This window comes from Salmo trutta, chromosome 34 (assembly GCF_901001165.1).
Source record: "Salmo trutta chromosome 34, fSalTru1.1, whole genome shotgun sequence".
Taxonomy (NCBI): domain Eukaryota; kingdom Metazoa; phylum Chordata; class Actinopteri; order Salmoniformes; family Salmonidae; genus Salmo; species Salmo trutta.
In genome coordinates, this window is record NC_042990.1 from 10,495,500 (window position 1) to 10,517,096 (window position 21,597).

Genomic DNA, 21,597 nt, shown 5'->3' on the forward strand with positions numbered 1-21,597 from the left:
TAAACTCCAGCAGCGACGAGTTTGGGCTGAATACACTTGTCAGTCTATACTTGTAAAAATGTCCATTATTTAATGCCTACCTTGTGACTGTGTTCCTCCTGTGTATCTGCGTGTTTTTATTTTGGTGCTGAAAAAAAAGTGGTGTTTTACGCGACATATGCCAAGGATGCCATTGTTTTAACAGAGAAGGAGCAACCAGTCATTGAACCTGATTATTTTGTTTTGGCTGGGCTATAATGCATTTTTACAATCTATTACAATCATGAAAAGCACAGAAACACAGTAAGCGTTCGATAATATATATTTATAAGAGTATGAAGTGGTAGTGCATAAAGTAACTTCCAACTCCATTGAAAAACAGTGGATACGGTGCAGTTTGACAGACATCACATAAAACGGTACTTTTATCAAAAACGATGGATTACAGCACCCAAGAAAGAACACAATGACACAGGACAAACATGTACAGGGTAGGCATTAAAGAATGTACATTTTTACAAGAATCGACTGACTGAGACTTGATGCACACACTCGTCGCCGCTCAACTCCATTCTAAGTTGTGGAGTTGAGTTTAGTCAGCTAGGTTATGACCAAGGAAAACGTCAAGTAAGTATTCACATCCTTGAGTCAAGTTGTGTGGAAGCAGAAGCACCCCTAATCAAAAGATCCTAGGATTTTCATATGATAAGTACTTCTTATCTACTTATCACATGACCAATAACACAAATTCAACAAAGGGGAAACTGCTTTGAAGATGAAGAAATAGTCCTCATTTATCACAAATAGTCCTCATTTGCTCAAAGTTGTTGCTCATTCCTGGCAAATTCACTAATCTAACAATTTTGAAAAACAAAAAATCACTGTAGCCTATATACCGTCTATACAAGGCAAGATACAATTAAATATAACCCAAAACAAACAAAATGAAAACAATATATAAACACACTTCCAGGGAATTACTAATTCCAATTGAAAGGATTTTGTCTTATATTCACCTTCAGAATCAATAGAAAAGCAAATAATGTCAGGGTTCAATCTTTAATTCCAGGGTCAATTAACCACTAATAACACAACACACAATTATCTATATCCATATCTACATACGCTCATGTGTACAAGTCTCTTGAGTTCTTCTAGAGAGGAATTCACAGTTGTATGACCGTATTTAAATATGTCAATATTTAAATCAGCCACCTATTCAAATATTTTTATCCCCCGACCACTTGTTAGATCATTCATTTTCAACTACTGTCAGAAACTCAATATCTTCTTTCCATGTACCACCTTCCACAAACGGTGCACTTTTATTCCTGAAATTCCAGCTTTGTTAGTTCCATTACACACTCACCTGGGAATCCCAGGTGTTTCCACATTTACTTCACTTTCTGTAATTGAGAGAGGATAAGGATGAGCCCAAAGTGTGTAAACTAACAAAACAGACAATGGGAGAAATCCAAGGGCCTAATTCAAAATTCACTAACACATAACAGATAATGTCATCATATTACATAGTAATCCATAGTAAATACATTTGATTGATTGATAATCCAGGGGCTGGAGTTTTAACTAGAGGGATAACAGCTTGAGATAAAAACACATTTGGGCAAGACAGTGTTAGCTGGGAAATATACACAGATACATAGTAGTTACACTTAACTACAAAATATGTCTGACGACATTTACGAAAGTGCAATTACCTTCTCTTGTGAGTTAGTATCATCGGACCCTATAAAGGCAAGAAAAGGTCAAGCATTAGATTGACACACAAGATCCAAATGAATTCGAAAGATCCAAATTCACACTGTAGCTTTACGGCTTCAACATCTTTTTTTGTGTATCTTAGTTCAAACCGATTGTAGTTACCAGAGGTAAATGTCCAGGAGACGATCTTGATCAAACCATAGAGCCCCAGGGCCACGGCAACCATCGCCATGGAGTCTTCAATGGAGGGACCATTAATACCTGATTGGGATGAAGAGATACAGAGTAAATTTAAGACATACGCAGGATAAGTTGTGTCATGTTAAGTGAAATGTATTTGACTTTTCAGATCAAAGTAATTGCATATCAGAAATTATAACCTGGGCTGTTCAAGCCCTGAATGCTGATTGGCTGACAGCCGTGGTATATCAGTACCGTATACCACGGGTATGACAAAACATTTATTTTTATTGCTCTAATTACGTTGGTAACCAGTTTATATTAGCAATATGGCACATCTGGGGTTTGTGGTATATGGCCAATGTACTACGGCTAAGGGCTGTATCCAGGCACTCTGCATTGTGTCGTGCGTAAGAACAGCCCTTAGCCGTGGTATATTGGCCATACACCACACCCCCTAGGGCCTTGTTGCTTTATTATACTGGTAGGCCTAGAGACACTGCTATATGGACCCATGTATGGAATGTAAAGAACATTGCTTGAGGAAGAAATTGCCCCTAACCACAGATTCCCTTACCCCAATCCTAACCTTTACCTTTACTATGAATCAGTGGACCCAGGGGCAACATCCATCAACTCAATGCAGCTCGATTAAATGAACTCTCACCGATGACATTGAGGGTGACGCTGGCCCGCCGGGTGCCTCCAGGATGGACGGCCACACAGGTGACCTCCCCTCCACGGCCAAGGTCCAGCTTGGCTGAGTCTAACTCCAGACGGGAGGTCTGGCTGTAGGTGTTGTCTGGGCCCTGCCTGTGGCCTGTCACGCTGCCCTGACCCAGGGGCCTGACCTTACCGTCAGGCCCTGTTAACTCCCAGTGGAACTCCAGGGAGAGGGGGAAGAATCCTGACGCCTCGCATTGCACCTTCACCACCTGGCCGGGCATGGAGAGAGGGAGCGGGGAGGGGAAGATGGAGAGGGACGGAGGCTCTGGGAGAGATAGAGGGAGAAATAGGAGTGAGAGAATTATGTAAGAGAGGATGATACACATAAATGGCATGTTTTCTAATGCTATTTAGTAGACCATGACATACCATTATGAGAATGTACTGTATATGGAGTTACAGTAGTTATTTCAGTGAATATACTATACATGTAAATACATAGTGGTTGAGATTCTACAGTTCTAAAACAAAAATTGCAACACTTTAGTATTGGCAGACTAATCAAGTGTATTCATCTATCCTCACCTACAATCTCCAGCTCCACTGCCACCTGAGCCAGGAGATAGGGCAAGTACACCGTGCAGATGTAGGTTCCTGTGTGGCGCACTTGAGCTTCCTGCAGGATCAGTGATGCATTTCCTGTCTCGTGCAGAGCCGTGAAGTCTAGCCCCACTCCCTCTTCCTGGGTCTCGGCAAATCGGTCTGTCTTGCCGTCGTAGGCCAGGACCAGACGGCCATCACCCCTGAACTGGTAGCGCCACTCCACGGCGAAGCCAGAGCCAGAGAGAGGAGAAGAGGCATCCATCCAAAACCCACAGTCTAGAACCACCGGTTCCCCGAGTCTGGAACGGACCAAGGGGGTTCTACTGGACACACTGAGCACCACTGGGAGAGAGAGAGAGGGGTAGCAGAGAGACATTAAACTTTCACACTACTTTATCTGTGACGTTACGTAGTAATAAACATCACCGGATTCTATAGTTCTTCATGGCATATGACAAATTAATTTCAATTACTTTCTTTTTAATATTTTATAAGTCAGTTAAGAACAAATTCTTATTTACAATGACGGCCTACACCAGCCAAATCAATCATAGGGCTCTTTACCAGTGGGTTCCTTGGTTGCCGTGGGAGCACGCATGACACTGGACAGGCCCAGCTGTCCGTCAAGGCCCTGCAAGGCTGCAGAGTACCAGTCAGCTTGCAGGTAGATAGGACTGTGGGCAGAGTCAGTGAGCGGGACTACCCATTGAACGGTGGAGGGCTGGGGCATGAAGGGGTTTATCTCGCACTGTGGTTTATGGACTGAGCCCTCTGGTGGGTGCAGAGAGGAACTGCAGAGGATGGCTGCTGGGTCTGATGAGAGAGAGAGGGAGATTTGTCTATAGAAGTTATCCTTTCAATGAAATAACCTTTATTTTTCTGAAACGCTCTGCCTAAAACGACAACACTCTTGTAGTCTTGTATAATTTAAATTAGAGGCTTGGTGTTAGAGGATGGCGAATTGTTGAGCTGTAACACCAAATTGACTGAGTGCACCTTTAACAGCCACTGGCTTGTCATTCAAATCCGTCATCATTTCGAAAGAGATCGTCCTATATAGTGTATAATGATAAGTACTGACCAGTGACGTAGTAGACTCTATCATGGTTGATGTCTGCAGATGGTCCCTGCTGTGACTTGGTTTCTTCACTCTCTGGGTCTGTATTGATATACAGTAGTGACTTCTCCTGAATCATTGCAGCAGGGAATCCCCCACCTCGACCTGGTTTCTCCTGGACAAACCAGCACTCCAGAACTGGACAGCTTGTCCCATAGACTGGAAGAGAGAAGGATGAGAAAGTTGTGTGAATATGTGAGACCATCAATGTGGATAGGTGAGAAGATGTAAACTACTTTAGATTAGCTTCTTATTAAGAATAGTAATGAAAGGGCAATCAAAATAGCAAAAGATGCTTAGTATTCAGACAGTGGAAACAAAAATAGTGTAAATCTCTATTACTGTAAATCGCTTATTGAACTGTAATACATTTTTTTAATACAATTGCATTCGTATGAATACATAATTGCTGTAAGGCTGTTTATGTGTGCTTGTCATTTCACACAATGATTTAACCAACCAAGTGCAATGCATATACAAGCTACAAAGTAACACTGATCAATACAATATCACAGATCAATACAAATTAAGTAGATACAGAGCAGCAGTTGTTTCAAATTGTATCATATATGAAGTCATGTTCAATATCAATATATTTTGAAAAATCTACACCACAGATGCCGGAGAGTTGAAAGGAAATACAGTAAGAAAAGTCGACCATTTTTACCGTGTATGAAGTAAGTAAAGGCGAGAAACGATAGCTTGTAAATTGTTGAAATATTGGCCATGGTTGTCTTCGACAGTGTTATCGGCTGTTCTGGTGTAGTTTGAAGTAGTTAAAGCATGGAGAAATATGATGTTGTCTTCGGACTTCCCCTGTAACCTGCAGAAACTGCTTTCACTTTCATTTTTCAAAGACATGCGCATAGCTAGACGAGGCATGGATAATGGTAAACCACCGCGGCGTCCAATAAAAGTCAATACACTGATTTTATTAGGCACAAATTGCATAAAAGTGTTGTGAAAAAATAAACTGTTTTACAAACTCAGAGAGCTTCGTGCACAACATGATTTGCCGCGCAAAGAAATACGACGACGTCAACCCATTGCAGAATGCACACTCAACACAAGATGGTGCACCAACACTAACGTTACTTTCAAACGTGCCCCAGAGTGGTCAAGATCACTTGATTTCTTTGAAACTGGAATCTGGGAACATGCACACCATTGGAGTTTATACCTGGCTGGCTGCTTCTGTTCGAAAATTACGAATGTCACATGGATTTCGGTACAGTGGCATGAATTAATACATGATGGGTCATTATTTTATGAAAGAGTTAGCCCCTGCCTGTCTTGTATTTCCAGTCAACTGGTGAAATCTGCTACCTTTTAAATAGAAAATGAAATAGCTTGTTTTTCATTCTTCCTGAATTGGAACGTCACAGAGTTGCCTGATTGTTTGCAGAATGCAGAGAAACAAGATGGCAAGAAGGAAAGGGTAATCTGATCCAAGATTTGTGGTGAGGCAACTCTACTTTGACGTCGAGACGTTGGCGGGTGAAGTTGCCCTAAAACGCTGATCTTGGGTCAGATTTGCATTTTCCCTACTAATGGTTAAGGATTGGAATGGATGAGGGGAAGCTGATCCCATATCTGTTCCTAGAGGAATCTTTACCCCAGAGCGACAGATACCCAAAAGTCAAGTGACTCGTCAGGTGATTTCTCTGAAACAGAAGTGAGGAGAGATACAGTCTACCTATAGATGGCACTGTGGCATTGTTTATCCTTCACTGTAGCCTCTGTTACTGATGGTTTGTCCCTTTTATTGTTCATTTCAGGGACTTTCCATTCACAAACTGAACTTGCTTTGGTTTCTCCCGTCACGCACATACCAGAACACACTGTGGGAGTGGGCAAGAATTCCAGAACACATTTTCATTGTGGAGAGAAAATGTGAAAATATGATCAAAGATGACTTGGTTGGATGTGTAGGCTTGTTACTGTAGTTATGGTCAACGAGTTTTCAGCTCGTATCCACTGGCTCTGTTTTAGTTCTTTCAGTAGCCTAGTCATTGTGAGACAAAACACTTTTTAAATGAAAAGAATGCATAGTCCTACATCCGACTCAGCTGTATGGATATGAACAACCATGTATAGGCTACTAGAACTAGATGATGCTTCAGTGTCGGCCATCTTATGATTGAGGATATATAGACACAAGATGGCTGCATACTGACGCTCTTACTGGAAAGGGCGTGGGACTTACCTCAACACTGTTTGACTCCACTTTCCATTGCATTTCTATACTATATGATTTTCTTGCTGTGTTTTTCAATGTGATGATATTAAACAATTTCCTATCAAATGGAGCTAGATCCAACACAATGTACGTCCTTCAATGGGTCCCATCCAGTATGCCAAATAAAGCTCCATAGACCTTAGCCTGAGATAGCTTTATTGTGTCGTCCTCCCAAACCACAAGCCCTCTGAGAATACTATAGGAAGAATACATTGTTTCTCCTCTTTCACATCAAAGTGATCCTCCTCTCATGTTATTGATTTGAGTCAAGACCATTGTAAGAACTTAACCTACAGCAGCAGATTGCTGGAAGACCTCCCTGTATGTAGGCCTACCACAATACGCTTGCAGGTTACCTAGACTGTCTTAGATGAGAAACAGTTCATTCGGAAAGTATTCAGACCCCTTGACTTTTTCCAAATGTTGTTACGTTACAGCCTTATTTTAAAATGGATGAAAAAAAAAAAAATCCTCATCAATCTACACACAATACCCCATAATGACAAAGGGTAAACTGATTTTTTAAAACATTTTAGCAAATCTATTAAAACTAAAAAACAGAAATACCTTATTTACATATATATGCTATGAGACTCAAAATTGAGCTCAGGTGCATCCTGTTTCCATTGATCATCCTTGAGATGTTTCTACAACTTGATTCGTGTCCAAATTCAATTGGTTAGACATGATTTGTCTATATAAGGTCCACAGTTGACAGTGTATGTCTGAGGCAAAACCAAGCCATGAGGTCAAAGGAATTGTCTGTAGAGCTCTGAGACAGGATTGTGTCGAGGCACAGGTCTGGGGAAAGGTACCACAACATTTCTGCAGCATTGAAGGTCCCCAAGAACACCTTGGCCTCCATCATTCTTAAATGGAAGAAGTTTGGAAACAACAAGACTCTTCCTAGAGCGGGGCGCCCTGCCAAACTGAGCAATATGGGTGTCACGCTCGTCGTAAAGATGGGACCAAGGCGCAGCGGGAATGTGTATGCTCATCTTCCTTTATTATGAAGAAAAACCAAAACAAACACTAAATCAAAACAACGACGAGAAAAACAGTCCTGTGAGACAAACAGCTACACATGGAACAACTACCCACAAATCAATGAAAACACACCCCTCTTAAATAGGACCTTCAATTAGAGGCAACGAGGTACAGCTCCCTCCAATTGAAGGTCACCCAATAAACTACATAGAAATAGATAGACTAGAACAAACATAGAAATAGACTAACATAGAACATACCCCAACAAACCCCGAAACACTCTAAACAAACACCCCCTGCCACGCCCTGACCAAACTATAATAACAAACAACCCCTTTTACTGGTCAGGACGTGACAATGGGGAGAAGGATCTTGGTCAGGGAGGTGACCAAGAACCCGATGGTCACTCTGACAGAGCTCCAGAGTTCATCTGTGGAGATGGGAGAACCTTCCAGAAGGACAACCACCTCTACAGAACTCCACCAATCAAGCTTTTATGGCCACTCCTCAGTAAAAGGCACATGACACACATCTCTGGTCTGATTAAACCAAGATTGAACTCTTTGGCCTGAATGCCAAGCGTCACGTCTGGAGGAAACCTGTCACCATCCCTACGGGGGAAGCATGGTAGTGGTAGCATCATGCCGTGGGAATGTTTTTCAGTGGCAGGGACTGGGAGATTAGTCAGGATCGAGGGAAAGATGAACAGAGTATAGACAGATCCTTGATGAAAACCTGCTCCAGAGCACTCAGGACCTCAGACTGGGGCGAAGGTTCACCTTCTAACAGGACAAAGACCCCTTAGCACACAGCCAAGACAACGCAAGAGTAGCTTCGGGACAAGTCTCTGAATGTCTTTGTGTGGCACAGCCAGAGCCCAGACTTGAACCCGATTGATTTCTGGAGAAACCTGAAAATAGCTGTGCAGCGACGCTCCCCATCCAACCTGACAGAGTTTGTGAGGATTTGCAGAGAAGAATGGGAGAAACTCCCCAAATACAGGGGTGCCAAGCTTGTAGCGTCATACCCAAGAAGAGTCGAGTCTGTAATCGCTGCCAATGGTGCTTCAATAAAGTACTGTTGTAAAGGGTCTAAATACTTATGAAAATGTCATTATGGGGTATTATGGGTAGATTGATGAGGGGAATTTAAAAAAAATCTATTTTATGATAAGGGATTAATGTAACAAAATGTGGAAAAAGTAAACGGGTCTGAATACTTTCCGAATGCACTGTAAATGACTTTATTTTCAATTGTTACAAAGAGACTGATGTGTCTTTTTCCTTTATCCCAATACATCTGATATACAGTGCCTTCAGGAAGTATTCACACCCCTTGACTTTTTCCACATTTTGTTGTGTTACAGACTGAATTTTAAATGGATTAAATTTAGATTTTGTGTCACTGGCCTACACACAATACCCCATAATGTCAAAGTTGAATTAAGTTTTGGAAATTTCTACAAATGAATCAAAGATGAAAAGCTGGAATATCTTTGGTTAATAAGTATTCAACCCCTTAGTTTAAAAAAAAATGGGTTTTTACCCCTTTTTCTCCCCAATTTCGTGGTATCCAATTGGTAGTTACAGTCTTTTCCCATCGCTGCAACTCCCGTACGGACTCGGGAGAGGCGAAGGTCGGGGGCCATGCATCCTTCAAAACACAACCCCCCCAAGCCGCACTGCTTCTTGACACACTGCTCGCTTAACCCAGAAGCCAGCCGCACCAATGTGTTGGAGGAAACACCGTACAGCTGGCGTCCGAAGTCAGCATGCATGCACCCGGCCGCCACTAGGATTCGCTAGAGTGCGATGGGAGAAGGACATCCCAGCCGGCAAAACCCTCCCCTAACCCGGACGACGCTGGGCCAATTGTGTGCCGCCTCATGGGTTTCCCGGTCGGCTGTGACACAGCCTGGGATCGAAACCTGGATCTGTAGTGACGCCTCTAGCACTACAATGCAGTGCCTTAGACCGCTGCGCCACTCGGTAGGCCCAACCCCTTTGTTATGGCACGCCTAAATAAGTTCAGGAAGAAAACTGTTTTTAACAAGTCACATAAATTGCATGTGTAATTATAGTGTCTAACATGATTTTTTAATGACTAACTCATCTCTGTACCCCACACATACAATTATCTGTAAGGTCCCTCAGTCGAGCAGTGAATTTCAAACATAGATTCAACCACAAAGGCCAGGTTTTCCAATGCCTCGCAAAGAAGTGCATCTATTGGTAGATGGGTAAAATAAATAGCAGACATTGAGTATCCCTTTGAGAAGGGTGAAGTTATTAATTACACTTTTGATGGTGAATCAATAGACCCAGTCACTACAAAGATACAGACATCCTTCCTAACTCACTTGCCGGAGAGGAAGGAAACCGCTCAGGGATTTCACCATGAGGCCAATGGTGACTTTAAAACAGTTACAGAGTTTAATGGTTGTGATAGGAGAAAACTGAGGATGGCTCAACAACATTGTAGTTACTCCACAATACTAACCTAAATAACAGAGTGAAAAGTAGGAAGCCTGTACAGACTAAAATATTCCAAAACATGTGTAACCGATGTGAAATGGCTAGTTAGTTAGCGGTGGTGTGCGCTAATAGCATTTCAATCGGTGACGTCACTCGGTCTGAGACTTGAAGTAGGGATTCCCCTTGCTTTGCAAGGGCCGCGGCTTTTGTGGCGCGATGGGTAACGATGCTTCGTGGGGTGTCAGTTGTTGATGTGTGCAAGGGTCCCTGGTTCGAGCCCGGGTTGGGGCGAAGAGAGGGACGGAACCTACACTGTTACACATGCATCCTGTTTGTAATAAGGCACTAACGTAAAACTGCAAAAAATGTGTCAAAGAAATTAACTTTATGTCCTGAATACAATGTGTGGTTGTCTAGCAATGATCAACAACCAATTTTACAGAGCTTTAAGAATTAAAAAAAATATATATTGTACAATCCAGGTGTGCAAAACTCATAGAGACACACCCAGAAAGACTCACAGCTGTAATCGCTGCCAAAGATGATTCTAACAGGTATTGACTCAGGGGTGTGAATGCTTATGTAAATGAGATATTTCTGTATTTCATTTTCAATATATTTGCAAAGATGTCTGAAAACATTTCACCTTGTCATTATTGGGTAGAATTTGTAAAAAAAACAAAAACATATTTAACCCATTTTGAATTCAGGCTGCAACAACAAAATGTGGAATAAGTCAAGGGGTATGAATACTTTCTGAAGTCACTGTATGCCAAATAATGAACTGCCAACACTTTGTGGTGAATTTCAGTGATGGGAAAACTGCAACTACATGAACCTGGTAAAGATCTAGATATGGCTTCTCATTGAGGTGGTGGCCTTTTAGTGTATGTTTCTGCATTAAAGCCATATAAATATCACAGACTTAATTACATTATGACTGTCATCAGACATTCTCTTCTGTTTCAGACCAAATACAGTTTTACATTAGTTGGCTTGTCTGCTTGTCTCAATCTTATGGCTGTCTTTCTGTTTGTCCATATTTGCAAGAGTTGCAACTAAGCCATCCAAGTTAGTGAAAATATCCAGATCCCCTGCTCCAAGGAGAGCACTGTTTTAGACCTAATGGTTGATTGACATTTATATAACTTAGCTTCAATTTTGTAAAAAAATAAATAAAAAGTTCACCTCTGCTGGTTGGTTCCACCTGTATTTTATGCTACTAATGCTTGAGCTAGCTAAATTCTCATCAGCTCAAAAACGATCTACAAGCTAATATCTTGGTGTGAATAGTTTTTCCAGATAATTTGTGTCTGAGGGGAAGATTATCAGAGAGAACAAATCGGGAATTTACGGGCCAACGTCAAAATGAAGGGTTTTTATCCTTCTGGTGCTGGGAATAGACCTTGTAACAACAGTTCATGTAATAACACTGGTTAATGTAATAAAATGTTGAACGATTAACATAATCACTTTTACCACTTTTTCTATTACATTAACCGGTGGTTATTACGTTAACCGGTGAGTAACAACTTTTGGGATGAATAATGTAATAACGTCCACCAAAATATAAAAATCTATGTTTTATGTACTACTTCCCTCAATATGATTCACATACCACCACCCACTGCCAATTACAACACCAACAAACTCATGCACATCCTGTATACTCATACATAGAGACACCCACAAGCACACGTTGAAATGTACACACACACACACACACACACACACACACACACACACACACACACACACACACTCTTTATCTCTCTGTTTCTTTCTCTCTCTTGCTCTCTTTCTGTCTGTCTCTGTCTCTCGCTCTCTCTTTCGCTCTCTCTCTCTTTCTCTGTGTGTGTGTGTGTGGTTATGATCAAAAGACCTTTGGGTTCGGCTAGGTATGAGGGTATGGACATGAGTATGCAAGTGTGAGTGCATGTGTGTGTATGGGTGCCAGTGAATTGTGATTTATTTTATTATAAGAATGTTATTATGACAATTTTATTTTATTATTTTATATTTTATTTCATCACCCCTCCCCCTCTCTCATTTCAATTCAAGGGCTTTATTGGCATGGGGAACATATGCTAACATTGCCAAATCAAGTGAAATAGATAATAAACAAAAGTGAAATAAACAATAAAAAGTACAAAAGGGAAAAGAAATAAACATAAGTATGGGTTGTATTTACAATGGTGTTTGTTCTTCACTGGTTGCCCTTTTCTTGTGGTTGTGGCAAAAGGTCACAAATCTTGCTGCTGTGATGGCACATTGGTATTTCACCCAGTAGTTATGGGAGTTCTCAAAATTGGGTTTGTTTTCAAATTCTTTGTGGATCTGTATAATCTGAGGGAAATATGTGTCTCTAATATGGTCATACATTTGGCATGTTAGGAAGTGCAGCTCAGTTTCTACCTCATTTTGTGGCCAGTGTGCACACAGCCTGTCTTCTCCTGAGAGCCATGTCTGTCTATGGCGACCTTTCTCAATAGCAAGGCTATGCTCACTGAGTCTGTACATAGTCAAAGCTTTCCTTAAGTTTGGGTGAGTCACAGTGGTCAGGTATTCTGCTGCGGTGTACTCTCTGTTTAGGGCCAAATAGCATTCTGGTTTGCTCTGTTTTTTTGTTAATTCTTTCCAATGTGTCAAGTAATTATCTTATTGTTTTCTCATAATTTGGTTGGGTCTAATTGTGTTGCTATCCTGGGGCTCTGTGGGGTCTGTTTGTGTTTGTGAACAGAGACCCAGGACCAGCTTGCTTAGGCAACTCTTCTCCAGGTTCATCTCTCTGTAGGTGATGGCTTTGTTATGGAAGGTTTGGGAATCGCTTCCTTTTAGGTGGTTGTATAATTTAACGACTCTTTTCTGGATTTTGATAATTAGCGGGTATCGGCCTAATTCTGCTCTGCATGCATTATTTGGTGTTTTACGTTGTACACTGAGGATATTTTTGCAGAATTCTGCATGCAGTGTCTCAATTTGGTGTTTGTCCCATTTTGTGAATTCTTGGTTGTTGAGCGGACCCCGGACCTCACAACCTTAAAGGGCAATGGGTTCTATAACTGATTCAAGTATTTTTAGCCAGATCCTAATTGGTATGTCGAATTTTATGTTCCTTTTGATGGCATAGAAGGCCCTTCTTGCCTTGTCTCTCAGCTCATTCACAGCTTTGTTGAAGTTACCTGTGGCGCTGATGTTTAGACCCGGGGTATGTATAGTTGTTTGTGGGCTCTAGGGCAACGGTGTCTAGATGGAATTTGTATTTGTGGTCCTGGTTACTGGACCTTTTTTGGAACACCATTATTCTTTGTCTTACTGAGATTTACTGTCTGGCTGAATCTGTGTAGAAGATCTAGGTGCTGCTGTATGCCCTCCTTGGTTGGTGACAGAAGTGACAGATCATCAGCAAACAGTAGACATTTTACTTCAGATTCTAGTAGGGTGAGGCTGGGTGCTGCAGACTGTTCTAGTGCCCTCGCCAATTCGTTGATATATATGTTGAAGAGAATGGGGCTTAAGCTGCATCCCTGTCTCACCCCACAGCCCTGTGGAAAGAAATGTGTGTGTTCTTTTGCCAATTTTAACCGCACACTTGTTGTTTGTGTACATGGATTTTATAATGTCATTTGTTTTTCCATCAACACCACTTTCCATCAATTTGTATAGCAGACCCTCATGCCAAATTGAGTCAAATGCTTTTTTGAAATCAACAAATAATGAGAAGACTGTGCCTTTGTTTTAGTTTGTTTGTTTGTCAATTAGGGTGTGCAGGGTGAATACGTGGTCTGTCATACGGTAATTTGGTAAAAAGCCAATTTGACATTTGCTCAGTACATTGTTTTCATTGAGGAAATCTCTCGCTCTCTCGCTCTCTCTTGCTCTCTCGCTCTCACTCTCTCTCTCTCTCGCTCTCTCTCTCACTTTCTTTCTCTCGCTCTCTCTCATGCTCTCACGCTGTCTCGCTCTCTCTCTCTCGCTCTCGCTCTCTCTCTCACGCTCTCTCTCCCTCTTACGCGCTCTCTCAAACAAGATCCGAATGAAGATGTGGAGAATGGAGAGAAAAGCACCCACCTCACCGTGGTGTCTGAAGAGTGGACGAAGAACAAGTATCAGTGTGTGGTTCAAGTCACGGCTACCAAGAAGGACTTCATCAAGGTTCTGACTGAGTCTGAGATCCAGACCAACTGGGGAAACACCAACTGATTCAACATACATTATACCCAAGGACCCCTCCTACTCAATGCGCCCAATATTCCTAGTTTCTAAGCATACTCAACTGCATAGTATACCTCCTTTCTGAGAAGAGCATGTTCTTATAGTGACCTGAACTGTTATTGACATTGACAGAGGAATGTAGCTGGGATTCATGTAGATGGAAATGTAACATAGACCACCATGTACGACGCCAAGTAACAGTCTGAATACTCTGTTCTGATGATTACAGGTACAAATGACCCAACTGCCATTGGCTCGGCCCCTATCATTGGAGGGGTGGTAGCTCTCCTCCTATTGGCCATCGTTGCTGTTGTAGGGGTTGTCATTTGGAAGAAGAGCAAGAAAGGTGAGATAGGATTTAATACAAATCATAAGTAGACTACACTTTTCATATAAGGAATAATCAGCTATGATGTACTTCAAGGAATATCTATGATGTACTTTAAGGAATAGTCTATGATGTACTTTAAGGAATAGTCTATGATGTACTTTAAGGAATAGTCTATGATGTACTTTAAGGAATAGTCAGCTATGATGTACTTAGTTGTTTAGAAGCAGTAGTCATAGTACTGGTTTACAAGCAATGGTATTGTACAGTGTAGTTAGTGATGGTAGAAGTGTGATTCATATACAGCGTAACGTTGTCACTTGTGTTGTATGTGATGTATGCAGGTAGGATATGCAGTAGAAATACAGGATTCAGAATACTCTCAAACTGATGTTCTCGTGTAATATTCCACCAAACCAAGCTATCAGAGTCAATAACAACATCCCTTCAGGCTTTATTCAGGCCCAATGTAAGTGCCTACCTTGTTGTTTGCAATTCTGAAGAGATCACTGAAACTGAAAGAAAATACTTTATCTTGTAGTTGTTCATTATTTATTATCTGACTTTTTAAAATATATTGTGTGGGAATGAATCCATTTTAGAATGCGGTTTTATCTATTTTCCTTGTAGCTTCTGATGTTGGTTCCAACTCCTCCCACAACACTGCTCCAAAGGAATGAGGTTTCTCCCTCACTAATCAAACAGGTCAATATCTCTCTGGGTGTCTGTCTTTTTGAAACACCAATGTCAACTCTCTCACCAATCCTTCATTGACATGAATGCATGAGGTACTGTACGTAAGTTTGAGTTACTATTGGATATCTCAAGTGAGGATTTGGCCCTGGTCTTTCCAGTAGACTATGCTGTATTAGTTTGAGTGATCTCCTCCACTGACCTCTGTCTGTCTGTCTTCACTGGGGAGAAGCACATGCAAGAGAAAAAAGACTGAACTCTTCTAGAATTGTGAGTCAAAGTAATGTGCATCCAGCCACAAAAACAAATTTCTCTAAAATGGCACTATCTTGTGATAACTTCTTATGACTAAAAACTGCACAACTAAAATCTACAATGACAGTAACTGGGTCTGATATTGGGGTTATTGGTATTTCAACTAATTTGTGTACTTTATTCACCTAAATCTGTTTCTATTGGTTCATTGACATAGTTTTACTGTGTTTCTGTTTTTGCTTCATTTTTATTTACATTCTGTAAACATTATAAATAGCAGGACGTGTCTTCTCGATGGCGATGTGATAATGTCTCCCACATTTTGAACAGAAATGACAAGTTATATGAAAACTACTGGACAAAGAGTTTTCACGTTTGCTAACATTTAACATTGAAGTTGTTAGATGTTACAAACTAAGTACTAAAGCTATGCTGTAACACTCTGTCAACACCCTGGAATAAGGAATATCACTACTGTCTTAATAAAGACAATATTAATAACTTTGAGCTTTTTGGAGCTTTAGGATTTTATTTCTGCTATACAGGTACACCAATCAAAAAATGGAAATCTGGCAATTGTTAACATCAATGTAATACTAGTGAAAAAACTAAAATGCTGCCACATTTTAATCCCCTCAAAATATATCCCTGGGTTTTTGTGATACATACTCCACAAATAATTTTCTCAGATCTTTACAGTTTTTTAACAGACACATTGGAGGTGGACTGAGTGTCAGTAGGTTTGTGCTATCATGCCAAGGAGTTGGAAAGAGAGCAGAAACCGACTGGATCTTAGGCTACAGTGTCTTCGGAAAGTATTCAGACCACTTTACTTTTTCCCACATTTTGCTACGTTAAAGCCTTATTCTAAATTGGATTAAGAAAATAATAATCCTTAGCATTTTACACACAATACCCCATAATGACAAAACGAAAACTGATTTTTTGAATTTTTTGCAAATGTATTAAAAATGAAAAACAGAACTACTTAATTTACATAAGTATTCAGACCCTTTGCTATGAGACTTGAAATTGTGCTCAGGTGCATCCTGTTTTCATTGGTCATCCTTGAAATGTTTATACACCTTGATTGGAGTCCACCTGTGGTAAATTCAATTGATTGGACATGATTTGGAAAGGCACACACCAGTCTTTATAAGGTCCCACAGTTGACAGTGCATGTCAGAGCAAAAACCAAGCCATGAGGTCGAAGGAATTGTGTCGTGTCACAGATCTGGGTAAGTCCACCAAGACTCTTCCTAGAGCTGGCCACACACCAATCAGGCCTTTATGGTAGAGTGGCCAGATGGAAGCCACTCCTCAGTAAAAAAGGCACATGACAGCCCGCTTGGAGTTTGTCAAAAGGCACCTAAAGACTCTCAGACCATGAGAAACAAGATTCTCTGGTCTGTATATAGCCCCGCTATTGTTATTTACTGCTGCTCTTTAATAATTTGTCATTCTTATCTCTTACTTTTACTGTTGTAGGTATTTTCTTAAAACTGCATTGCTGGTTAAAGGCTTGTAAGTAAGCATTTCACTGTAAAGCTTGTATTCGGTGCATGTGAAAAATACGATTTCATTTCATGAAACCAAGATTCATCTCTTTGGCCTGAATGCCAAGCGTCACATCTGGAGGAAACCTGGCACCATCCCTACGGGGAAGCATGATGGTGGCAGCATCATGCTGTGGGGATGTTTTTCAGTGGTAGGGACTGGGAGACTTGTCAGTATCGAGAGAAAGATGAACGGAGCAAAGTACAGAGAGATCCTTGATGAAAACCTGCTTCAGAGCGCTCAGGACCTCAGACTGGGGTGAAAGTACACCTTCCAACAGGAAAACGACCCTAAGCACACAGCCAAGACAACGCAGGAGTGGCTTCGGGACAAGTCTCGGAATGTGCTTGAGTGGCCCAGCCAGACCCCGACTTGAACCCGATCGAACATCTCTGGAGAGACCTGAAAATAGCTGTGCAGCAACACTCCCCATCCAACGTGACAGAGCTTGAGAAGGATCTGCAGAGAAGAATGGGAGAAACTCCACAAATACAGGTGTGCCAAGCTTGTAGCATCATACCCAAGAAGACTCAAGGCTGTAAATGCTGCCAAAGGTGCTTCAACAAAGTATTGAGTAAAGGGTCTGAATTTTTATTTTATACATTTGAAAAATTTTAAAAACATTGTTTTTGCTTTGTCACTATGGGGTATTGGGTGTAGATTGATTAGGATTATTATTATTTTGTAATCAATTTTAGAATTAGGCTGTAACGTAACAAAATGTGGAAAAAGTCAAGGGGTCTGAATACTTTCCAAATGCACTGTATGTAGGTATTTTTTTTTATATGTTCTGTTATTTCTTTTTCTATATAGAGAGTTTTTAGGTTGAGGATTACAATCATATATGTGTATATACGGTCGATAAAAAAGATTTGTTGCTAACTTACAGCAGCCAAACAGAACATTTACCCTGGTCACATGCTGTATTGCTAAAGAGACAAAATTCACTGGTGTTTGTTAGTGTGAATGGATAGATGTTTCATACTAGACATCACACTTCATTAGATACCTTCCCCATTCATTCTCTGGCACACAGGCTATACAGTAGTCCTCACAGCTCATCTAGTTACTTGACCTTTGACCCCTCAGGCCAGTCACCAACAGGGCTGTTACGGCACAGTTACTGTCATCACTAATCATACGTGTATGAAAAAGAAAACACATATCTACATCTCTCACTATAGTTCACCCATGGGAACAAACATGGCAGACCAGCCAGACCTGTATGTCATAGACAGGATTTGAATGACCAGTTGCCTACTGGAGAAAGACTAGTGAACTGATGTAGGCTGTTAGGCCTATTGTCACATTCTGACCTGTAATAGGGGTTATTTGTATTGTAGTTTGGTCAGGATGTGGCAGGGGGTATTTGTTTTATGTGGTTCGGGGTGGTTGTTTGTTTAGAAGGGTGTTTGATTTATTATTTCCGGGTTTTGGCTTATGTTCTATGTTTTTTGTAGTTCTATGTTCTCTCTAGTTTAGTATTTCTATGTCTAGGTAATTGGGTGTTGGACTCTCAATTGGAGGCAGGTGTTTTTAGTTGCCTTTGATTGAGAGTCCTATATATAGGTATGTGTTTTGTTTGTGTTTTGTGGGAGATTGTTTCTGTGTATAGCTTCAAGCCTTACAGGACTGTTATTCGTCGTTGTTTCTTTTTGTGTACGTGTTTATTTGCCAACTAAATAAAAAAGAAGATGAGTGCACATTTCCCCGCCTGCGTCTTGGTCCGCTTTATCCGATGACAACCGTTACACCTATATATTTCAAACAAGATAATGTTATTTATTATATACTGTATATAACTGTGAACATGATATAATGTTATTTATTCATCATTATCATAATTAAAACATCTCAATAAAGAATCATTTATATTTCAACTTATGTTTCTCAGTTCTCCTTGATGACATTGTTCTTCTTTCATCTCCTATTGGATCATAATTCCACACTGGTGTGTTTTAATTTCACCTGCAGCGTCATACCCAGCAGTCATCTATGGCAACCCATCAGGGACATAACATATAAAACAGTGCATATCAGACAGTATGAAACTCAATATGGCATTATCGACATGAACATGAAAATAATTGAATTCATAAACCCATCTCAATTAGTCCTTATTGTCTTTGCTGAACAACAGAAGTTGTTTCATGTACCGTTCTGTCACTCGTTAAAGATGAATGCATAATGGTTCAACTTTAACAGGTTATGACCCTGATTGCTTGACATGATGGAAAGAATAATTAAAGAAAGAATAGAGTTATGTTGCTAACATCGAATGTCATCGAAACTGATAAAGAAATTATGTCCTTCTTTCTCTTGTTCCTCTGGAGTCCTACAAATGTAGGATCTTAATTTAATCAGTCTTTTGTTGCTGAGAATTTTCCTGCAAACTTGTAGTGTATTTGAGTTTTAAAAAGGCTTTTAATAAAGTTTGTAATTTCCATTTCGAAATGTCAGACTTGATTTGCCCTAACGAAAAATGTATCAACTTCTCCAAAAATGTCCATGAATTATAATCCACATAATAATGCACATTTCCTATTGCTGCAGGATTATTTTCCTGCTGTAGCAAACTGGCTCAAATGAAGATTCTACATTTATATAACTTCCACAAGTCAGAACAAATCAAATGTTGCTAAAACTTAAGTTATTTGAAAATCAGAAAACTACTAGCTCAGTTTTTAGTCTCCAGAATAAGTGACAGTATTTATCTCACTGTAGAGCGAGGATCCGTGTGTGAACGTAAGCCCGGATTTCAATCAATTGCTGATAGTTGTTTTCCAATTATGTCATTAATGACAGAAGACACACAACACAGATATTACATGGTCAATTATTGAATATTCTATTCACATCTCCCCACTCTATGGAATCTGTATAGATTGCAGCTTCAGGTGATACTGACTTCCCAGAGTCCACGGTGGTGGGTTTTCTGGACGACCATCAGTTTGTGTACTTTGACAGCAACAACAAGACACTGGTCCCCACCACTGAGTGGATGCAGGAGAATGCAGGAGAATACTACTGGGAGCTCTACGCTGTGCCACTGATTAACCAATATGAAGGCTTCAAAAAACATATAACGTTCACAAAGAAGCAGTTCAACCAAACCCAATCAAAAAGAAACAGAATGTACATATAAACACGCACACACACCAGCACAGTTACGCACACAAACATATATGCGCACACACACATACACGTGTGCATACACGCACACACACTAATTACCGTACACACAATCCAGAACTTGCACGGCCGTGAGTGGAATGATGAGACTGAACTCAAAGATTATGTCCACCACTATAGATACGATGGTGAGGATTTCATTTGATCGGACATTAACAACATGAGTTGGATAGTCTCCCTACGGTCGGCAGACACCATCAAACAGAAGTGGAACAATGGTCTCCAGTATCTCAAATGGTACTTCACTAAGGAGTGTGTTGACACTTTGAAGAAGTATGTGAACCTCGCCAGCGGCACCTTGACGAGGATCGGTACAGACAGCCACTGATACGCATGGTGTCCCTATTCAATCCAAACCTATAACCAGTTGTTTCTGGCGTGAGGCACAGCAACATCATTCCCCCACTACTGTTTTGAGTTCATAGTTGAATTCTCTTCTTCCCTTTTCTTTCCTCTCACTCCTTCTCTCCAGTCCCCCCCTCTGTGTCTCTGCTCCAGAAGACCCCCTCCTCTCCAGTGACCTGCCGCGCGACAGGTTTCTACCCCAGTGATGTCATGGTGCTCTGGCAGAAAGACGGACAAGATCAGCATGAAGATGTGGCGTAAGGAGAGACTCCTTGATGAAGATGGAACCTTCCAGAAAAGTAATTCGCCTCACAATGGAATCTGAGGATTAATAAAACAACTCAACCTGTGTGGTTGAACACAAAGAAAACATCAAACTGGATCAATCTGTGATATAAATCGTATCTTACAGTATGACAGAGAATGACATTATTTACAATAATATTCACTGTGTGTGTTCATAAACTCAGACGAGCCTCCTGAATCTGGCCCCATCATCATTGGAGTAGTGTTGGCTGTTATCCTCCCAGCCCTCATCAGCATAGCTGGGTTTATTATGTGGAGTTTTGTACTTATGGGACTAGGTGCATTATTTCTCATGCTGTCTCAGTGTGCCATTATGGCATTGAATACATGGAGTTGCAGTAGCCTGGAGTAGCCTGTCTTGGGAACATAGTGTTTGAACCTGGTGCAGGTTGGTGTGAAGCTTAATACAGCGTTTTAACAAGTCTAACTTGTTGGGTCCCTCTCTTTTGTATTAGTCTCTGATGATGATGGTTCCAATCCCTCCATGGCACAGCAGCACCAGATGCAGCATGAGGTCTAGCTACCCCTGTCTGTCTGTTTGTATGTCCGTCTACCCAATTGTATCTGTCTTTATTTGTCTGTCTGTTTCACAGAAGAGAAGCAGAGAAAGGAGCGCTTTCACTGAAGGACAGTGAGGACAGCCGAAAAGTGTAATAACGTGTACCTCATCATCATATACCATAACGTTTCCATGACTGCAGAGTGTTCTACATAACGATGAATCGGATGTATAAAAGGT

At 40.9% G+C, this 21,597-nt stretch overlaps 1 protein-coding gene, 1 long non-coding RNA gene and 1 pseudogene across 3 annotated transcripts; 2 read left to right on the top strand and 1 right to left on the bottom strand.

The window, feature by feature from the left end:
* Positions 1 to 283: 283 nt before the first annotated feature.
* Positions 284 to 5,112, bottom strand: LOC115173543 (tapasin). Of its 2 annotated transcripts, XR_003871620.1 has the most exons (9): positions 4,935 to 5,112; positions 4,232 to 4,426; positions 3,715 to 3,963; positions 3,133 to 3,492; positions 2,549 to 2,872; positions 1,864 to 1,962; positions 1,698 to 1,726; positions 996 to 1,385; positions 284 to 959 (listed from the first exon to the last, which is right to left on the bottom strand). XR_003871620.1 is itself a non-coding variant. In XM_029731732.1 (8 exons), exons 1-8 carry the CDS (start codon positions 4,993 to 4,995, stop codon positions 1,374 to 1,376), a joined length of 1,329 nt encoding a protein of 442 aa, XP_029587592.1. In that variant the 5' UTR covers positions 4,996 to 5,112; the 3' UTR covers positions 284 to 1,373. The 2 variants fall into 2 exon arrangements, 1 of the variants encoding a protein (XP_029587592.1); XM_029731732.1 differs by having other exon boundaries at positions 284 to 1,385.
* Positions 5,113 to 5,216: 104 nt separating this feature from the next.
* LOC115173545 (uncharacterized) lies at positions 5,217 to 14,517 on the top strand. Its single transcript, XR_003871621.1, has 2 exons — positions 5,217 to 5,495; positions 13,998 to 14,517. It is a non-coding gene; the product is annotated as an uncharacterized LOC115173545 (long non-coding RNA).
* A 4,802-nt stretch (positions 14,518 to 19,319) lies between these two features.
* LOC115173544 (BOLA class I histocompatibility antigen, alpha chain BL3-7-like) lies at positions 19,320 to 21,378 on the top strand (annotated as a pseudogene).
* Positions 21,379 to 21,597: the final 219 nt, after the last annotated feature.

What these genes read in the sequence shown, in the direction of transcription:
- LOC115173543 (XM_029731732.1), bottom strand. Translation starts at nt 4,995, where the DNA reads ATGGCCAATATTTCAACAATTTACAAGCTATCGTTTCTCGCCTTTACT. An exon ending in TAGAGTCTACTACGTCACTG is followed by an intron (nt 3,964 to 4,231) that starts GTCAGTACTTAT and finishes CTCTCTCATCAG; the next exon opens with ACCCAGCAGCCATCCTCTGC. An exon ending in GGCAACCAAGGAACCCACTG is followed by an intron (nt 3,493 to 3,714) that starts GTAAAGAGCCCT and finishes TCTCTCTCCCAG; the next exon opens with TGGTGCTCAGTGTGTCCAGT.